This window comes from Vicia villosa, linkage group LG2 (assembly GCF_029867415.1).
Source record: "Vicia villosa cultivar HV-30 ecotype Madison, WI linkage group LG2, Vvil1.0, whole genome shotgun sequence".
Lineage (NCBI taxonomy): Eukaryota > Viridiplantae > Streptophyta > Magnoliopsida > Fabales > Fabaceae > Vicia > Vicia villosa.
In genome coordinates this window covers 1,155,115-1,162,795 of record NC_081181.1, presented here as the reverse complement: position 1 = coordinate 1,162,795, position 7,681 = coordinate 1,155,115, and the positions used below count along the sequence as shown (strand labels likewise).

The 7,681-nt window shown below is 36.6% G+C and overlaps 1 protein-coding gene across 1 annotated transcript; it reads left to right on the top strand.

Moving 5' to 3' along the window:
* The first annotated feature begins 6,688 nt into the window (after positions 1-6,688).
* On the top strand, positions 6,689-7,681 carry LOC131646527 (uncharacterized mitochondrial protein AtMg00810-like). The gene has a single exon (XM_058916547.1). The coding sequence runs from the start codon at positions 6,689-6,691 to the stop codon at positions 7,679-7,681; it is 993 nt and encodes a 330-aa protein (XP_058772530.1).

Genomic DNA, 7,681 nt, shown 5'->3' with positions numbered 1-7,681 from the left:
TATCTCTAATTCACTTATATTCACTTAATCATTAAAATAATAATACTATTATTCTATTTGTCCAATTGGGCCTAATTCTTACACCCCGACTTTGCTACACACAACATAAAATAACCCCAACACCATTAATCTCATATACTACTAATAATTATATTAATATTATTTCTAATATTAATAATGATAAATGATGCTATTAGTAACCGACTGACTAATCAACTTAAATAATCAACTTAGCAACTTAATCACAACATATAACAACTTATCAACAAAATAGTCCGAAAATAATTTAATTAAATAATTAATTAAATTACGGACGTTACATCTACAACAACAACATCTTGATTCTAAGGATGGTTTTGCAGTACAAAACCCTCTAGAGCAACAACATCTTCATTCTCAGCATTGTTGGTAGCTTGAGCAGGAGCACTTATTTTGATTCCTTTGGATGAATTTATTTTTGTGTTTTGGTTCTTCCGCTTTTATATTGTTCCCTCTGATTCTTCATCTTCTTCTCTTGGAAGTTTAAAAACCAAAAGATGCACGCATGTCAAGCTAGTTTACTCATTATTGGTTCTTTAATTCGATACACTTTCTCTTCTCTTGTAAGTTGGAATGATCATTTTCCTACCTCGAGGTGTGAAAAATTTTTCTTCCATTCTTAGATATTCATTCTACATATATTTTGATGTACTTAATATAACTAATTTTCATATCAATTCAAAAATGGTGTATTACTGATTTTGGTATGATACAATTGACATTTATTCATAAACTATATCACAATGGTTATTAGGCTCAACCATTGTTATATGACGCACACTTTCTAGTTTACTACAACGATCACATGACTGTGATTGAAAGTACCGCAGAAAGAACAACTCGCTACATAACAACACATGGACATGCGTGATTATATATCTATTCCAACCGTTGTTAAATGCCTTTTTTTGTAGAAGTGTCTCAAGCAAAATATTGGTCATATTAATCATTCCTTCTAAAAAAGTAGTTATGGAGCTACCAGAGATTACCTTATTGGTCGAAATAAAGATCATATTTTCCTTACAACCAATGTACACCGAATTGATGAAAAGCCAATCCATCACCAACACCACATCAATCTTCTTAAGGGGTTGACAAATTATATCAATTTGAAAGATTCGATCATTATCCGACAACAAACACTTTTCACACGCCTGGTGTGTCTCTACAACATCATATAAGACAATGGTTACCACCATCAGAAGAGATAGAAGAATTTGTTCTAGACCAAGACGTCTCACACATTAGGTTGATACAAAAGAATGTGATGCTCCACAATAAAATAAAGCAAAGCATGGATGGTTGTTCAAGTAACACGTACTAGCGATCAAACTGTTATCACCCTTAGCCTTATTTGCATCCAAGGTATAGAGTTAACTGATACTCTTTCCTTGGACTTGAACTTGTCTCTGAGGGAAATCACGAGACATGTAACCTTCTCCTTGACACTCATAACACCTAATTCCACACCTGGCCAAAATGAAACTTATTACACTTTTGGCATTTAGGAGGTTGCGCAGACCTTGTATTTTGTCCCTATTTTCCCTTACACGATTGAGGTCTAGGTTTAAATTGGTGACTTGGTCTTCCTTGGTCCTTCTGACCAAACTCGAACTGATTTCTTTCTCCTCTAACCCTTTTCAAACTGTCCTCATCAGCATAACATTGTCTCGACAAATTAGCATAAGTAACAAACTTTCTCTAAGCAACACTATGAGCAACCTCAGCTTCTAAGCCAAACATAAACTAGTCCACCTTCCACTTCTCATATGGAGCATACACGACTTGTTTGGAGTAAACAACCGTGTTCTCAAACTTTTTTGTATACTCGGTCACCGACATGATACTCTTTCTGACTTGTGGAAAATTAAAGCATAGTTGTATTGACGGAAGAATCAATTGTGATTTGGAAAATTAAAGTCATAGTTGTATTGGTACAATTAAGATTACACAATAAACTGAAAGGAAATATTTTTTAACATGGATAACTAGAAGTGGGATACATTTGATTTGAGTGTTGCAAGTACAATCCGCATAGCTAAAAATAATCATGAAAATGTTCTTCTTATATTAATATTCAAAGACATTAGAATGAAAATTTAAGGTCTATAACCGGTAAAAGTTATTTCAAATCGATTGTTGAAAAAGAAATTTTATAGTTTACGCGTGGATGAAATTCATAAAGTATGTAATCATCTAAGTATACTAAATAATATTGTTTATGATTTAGAAATTATTGGAGTAAAGATTGACAATGAAGATAAATTTTGAGACTCATATGGAATATTCCAATTTTCTATGAGCATATGAATCATGCTTTTATATACGAGAAAAGAATCTTGAATTTTAAATAATTTGCTATTAAAAAACATTTTAATTTTAGTTAATAACTTTAAGTGATGACAAACATCATTATTTTAAAAAAAATCATGCAAATATCATATTAATTTAGATAAATGAAAAAAAAATTCAAATACAATTTATAATTTTTTTTAATAAGCAATGATTCATTAAAAAATATCGAATACAAGAGGTACTCAAACCCGACACAAACAACACAAGTTATCCTATCTTCTTGAAATAAAGCAAGGGAAAATTATTCCAATCATAAAATTTACTTAAAAACAGAAGGGCTACAACCTACACCTAACCATTTCCAAGACAAAAATTTGATAGCCGTCATACACACCTCAAAATTGAAAATGTTACCTTTGAACATAATAGCATTGCGCACCAACCAAATATTCCATAAAGAAACTAGCCAAATCACACTATTAATTTTCCTATAATTATGTTCCTTCATCTTATAAAAATATAGAATAAAAGAAGTTAACTCCCTGAAGATAATGCCAAATTGCTTCCTAACCAATTACTCACCTTTGTCAAAATTCTTCTAGTTAGTTCAACACATACCAAATAGATCAAGCTTTGATTCAACTTCCTTAAAACAAAAAGCACAACTCTTATCTCTATCATCTACCACAATACCTCTTTTCACTAATTGGTCTCTTGTTGTAAACTTATTGAGGGCCATCTCCACCCGAACATCAGAATAATAGACGGAGCTTGCACCTATCAAATTATTATTCTGATGTGTCCAATATAATTAGTATTTTCTGTTTGTATTGTTTTATTATTTTTCTTTTCATATGAAGCACGTGGTATGCCACTCTTCACACTTTTCTCATGCCCCTTATTTTTCGTTTTGATACTTTCTCAGTGATGCAGTTATATATACTGCAACTGTACTCTCTCCTTATCATCAATGAATGAAGAATAATTCTTAGATCCTATTTCATATTCAGTTAATTAATATGGTATCATTCGCTTTTTCGATCTAGGTTTTCTTCCTTCTTCTTCATTGTTCACTATGCCGCCACACCTAGTCTCACAACCCATTGATCCAATTTTGGATCAAACCAGTCCCTTTTATGTTCATTCTATTGATGGCCCTTCGTCTGTCTCCATCACTCCTGTTTTGACTGGTTCAAACTATCACTCTTGGGCTAGATCTATGCGTCGCGCCCTTGGTGCAAAGATGATATTTGAGTTTCTCGATGGTTCCATTCCCATGGCGACCGATCCTTTTGATCCGCTGTATCGTCCTTGGAACCGATGCAACATGCTCATTCATTCCTGGATAATGAATTATGTCGATCCTTCTATCGCGCAGTCAACTGTTTTCATGGAAAACGCTGCTGATGTTTGGCTCGATTTGAAGGAACGTTTTTCACAAGGGGATTTGGTTCGAATTTCTGAGTTTCAGCAAGAGATTTATTCACTCCGGAAGGACTCTCGAACGGTAACTGAATTCTTCTCTGAACTTAAAATTCTTTGGGAAGAACTTGAGATCTACATGCCTGTTCCTACTTGTACATGTCGTGTCAAATGCGAGTGTGAGGCTATGTGCACAGCTCGCAGGAACCATCAACTTCTCCATTCGATGCGTTTTATTACTGGTCTCAATGACTATTTTGGAGTCGTGAAATCTCATATACTTGACCCCTTGCCACCCATCAACAAAATCTTCTCCATGATACTTCAACATGAGCGACAGATTCCCACTGTTTCTGATGACTCTAAGGTCCTCATCAACGTCTCTGAGATAAAGAAATCCAATCAGAGAACTGGAAGATTCCCCACCAAGCCCAAACCTCGTATCTGCACCCATTGCAACAGGACTGGCCACACCATTGACACTTGTTACAAGAATCATGGCTTACCTCCCCATTTGCAGCGGTCTACCTCTTCCAGTTCCCATGGTAATCCAAGTGAAGGCAGTATGAGAAGCTTATCAATCTACTTCAAAGTTCTGGTCTCAATCAACAACTTGGAAATGTTGCCTCTAATCAGGTTCGCTCATTCCCTTCAGATGGTCTTGCACCAACTGATTATCCAGGTAAAATTTCTGTTCATAGTGTATCTTGTTTTCATTCTTCAGATCACAACACAAATCTTGGCTCTTGGATCATAGATTCAGGGGCCAGTCTTTCACATATGCTCATCACTACACTGGTTTTGTTCTTCTAATGAAATCACTCCCATAATCATAAAGCTACCTAATGGACAACATACTGTAACAAAAATCATGGGCACTGTCACTTTTTCACCGGGTTTCACTATTTCAAATGTCTTATATGTGCCTGATTTTAATGTTAATCTGATTTCTGTTTCTGAATTGTGCCATAATTTAAATTGTTTGGTGTCTTTTGCTGGTTTGAAGTGTCTTATTCAGGAACAGAAATCCCTGAGGATGATTGGTTCAGCTGACAAACTTGATGGATTATACTACCTTATCATGACAAACAAGGAGCCCATCTCAACCATAAAAACTCTCCACATACCACATAGTGCTTTGTGGCACTTTAGACTAGGGCATCTTTCCCACTCTAGATTGTTAGCCCTAAAAGAACAATTTCCTTTTGTTATTAGTGATAAACAGGCTGTATGTGATATTTTCCATTTTTCTAAACACAGAAAATCTCCTTTAACTGTTAGTACAAACCATGCTTTACAGCCTTATGATCTTATTCACTTTGATATTTGGGGGCCCATTTCAACTCCATCTGTTTGTAACCATCGTTATTTTCTTACTGCTGTGGATGATAATACTAGATATACATGGATAATTTTGATGAAACATACAAGTGAAACAAGGGAACATGTCAAAAATTTCATCAAACAAATTGAAACCCAACATAACCACTTTGTTAAAATTGTAAGAACCGATAACGGACCTGAATTTCTTATGCCTAATTTCTACACTTCTAAAGGAATCATTCATCACACTAGTTGTGTGGAAACTCCCCAACAAAATGGGAGAGTTGAGCGAAAACACCAACATATCCTCAATGTAGGAAGGGCTCTCCTTTTTCAAGCCAAATTACCAAAACCTTTTTGGAGCTACGCAGTATCTCATGTTGTGTTCATAATAAATAGGGTACCTATTAAAATTCTCAAAAACAGGTCCCCATACTTTCTTCCTCATAATGACCTTCCTGACCTTCATTCTTTAAAGGTCTTTGGCTCCCTTGTGTATGCCTCAACTCTACATTCTGGCAGAACCAAACTGGATCATAGAGCCAGGAAATGTGTGTTCCTCGGATACAAAACTGGAGTGAAAGGAGCCATTCTTTATGATATGCACAACAGAGATATCTTTATTTCTAGAAACACTACCTTCCATGAGCACATCTTTCCTTATCAGACCCCTCATACCACCAGTCAGTGGCAATACCACCCACCTAGTCCCTTAGCCACTGAACCTGACCTTCCTACTGCCACTGATTTCTCTTTGCCATTACCTTCAAACCAACCCTCACAACCTGATCCAATTCCACCATTTCACCCTATTACACCTTTAAGTCCTGTTCCAACCCAAGAAAAGGAGTTCCCTAGCTCTGACAGTCCATCTGTCAGCCCACCTATACCAGTAAGACAAAGAAAACCTCCCTCCTATTTGTCAGATTATGTGTGTGATACTCCATCAAGTTCCTCAACTGTCCATGTCACTTCAGGTAGTTTGTATCCTCTCTCTTCTTTTCATTCATTTACACATTTGTCTCCTTCTCACAAGGCATTTAGTATGTCTATCACACACACCACTGAGCCACAATCTTATTTAGAGGCTTCAAATTCACCTTGTTGGTTAGAAGCTATGAATGTCGAATTAGACGCCCTTCACAAAAATAGGACTTGGATTCTCATTGATCTTCCACATGGAGTGAAACCTATTGGTAACAAGTGGGTTTACAAGATCATGTATAAATTAGATGGCACCATTGAGAAGTATAAGGCAAGACTCGTTGCCAAATGTTATAATCAAGTGGAAGGTCTTGATTTTTTCGACACTTTTTCGCCTGTAGCAAAACTGACTACAGTCAGGATCTTGCTTGCCATTGCAGCCATTCAAAACTGGCACCTCCATCAATTAGATGTGAACAACGCGTTTCTTCATGGCGACCTTCAGGAGGATGTTTATATGACCGTTCCATAAGGTGTACAGGGGGAAAAACCTCATCAGGTATGCAAATTGTTGAAAAGTTTGTATGGTCTCAAACAAGCAAGTCGCAAATGGTATGAAAAGCTAACTCACTTACTTCTTAAGGAAGGCTATACCCAATCCACTTCTGACTATTCTTTATTTACTATGTGCAAAGATAATTCCTTTACTGCTCTTCTAGTATATGTAGATGATGTGATCCTTGCAGGGAATTATTTAAAAGAATTTGAGAGAATCAAGCTTATTCTTAATGATGCTTTTAAAATAAAAGATCTTGGGCAGTTGAAGTATTTCCTTGGATTAGAAGTGGCTCATTCAAAGGCTGGAATTACAATTTCACAAAGGAAATATTGTTTGGACCTTCTCAATGATTCTGGTTTACTTGGTTCTAAGCCGACTTCCACTCTCGACACCTCAATCAAGTTGCATAATGATAATTCAACACCTCTTGAGGACATCTCTTCATACAAAAGATTAGTTGGCAAGCTTCTTTACTTGAACACAACAAGGCCAGATATCACTTTTTCTTCCCAACAGCTGAGTCAGTTTATGCACTCACCTACTGCAACACATTACAAAGCAGCGTGCAGGGTGGTGAGGTATCTCAAGCAAAATCCTGGCCGTGGTATTTTCTTTGACAGAAATTCTGACTTACAACTTCTTGGCTACTCGGATGCAGACTGGGTAGGTTGTTTGGACACACGACGCTCCATTTCTGGGCATTGCTTCTTTATAGGAAAATCCTTGATATCCTGGCGGGCGAAGAAACAACCCACTGTGTCAAAGTCCTCGTCTGAGGCAGAATATCGAGCCTTGTCATCCGCTGTGTGTGAAATACAGTGGTTGTTGTATTTGCTTAAGGACCTAAATATGTTGTGCACCAAGATTCCCGCATTGTATTGTGATAATCAAAGTGCAATTCACATAGCGTCAAACCCGGTTTTTCATGAGAGAACGAAACACTTGGACATAGACTGTCATCTTGTGCGTGAGAAAGTGCAGAAAGGAATTCTCAAACTTCTCCCCATCTCATCTTCTGAGCAGCTTGCAGACTTCCTCACAAAGGCTCTTCCTCCACCAAAGTTCCATTACTTCATCTCCAAACTTAACATGATAAACATTTATCATGCTGCAGTTTGA

Coding starts and splice junctions, on each gene's coding strand:
- LOC131646527 (XM_058916547.1), top strand. CDS start 6,689: ATGTGCAAAGATAATTCCTTTACTGCTCTTCTAGTATATGTAGATGAT.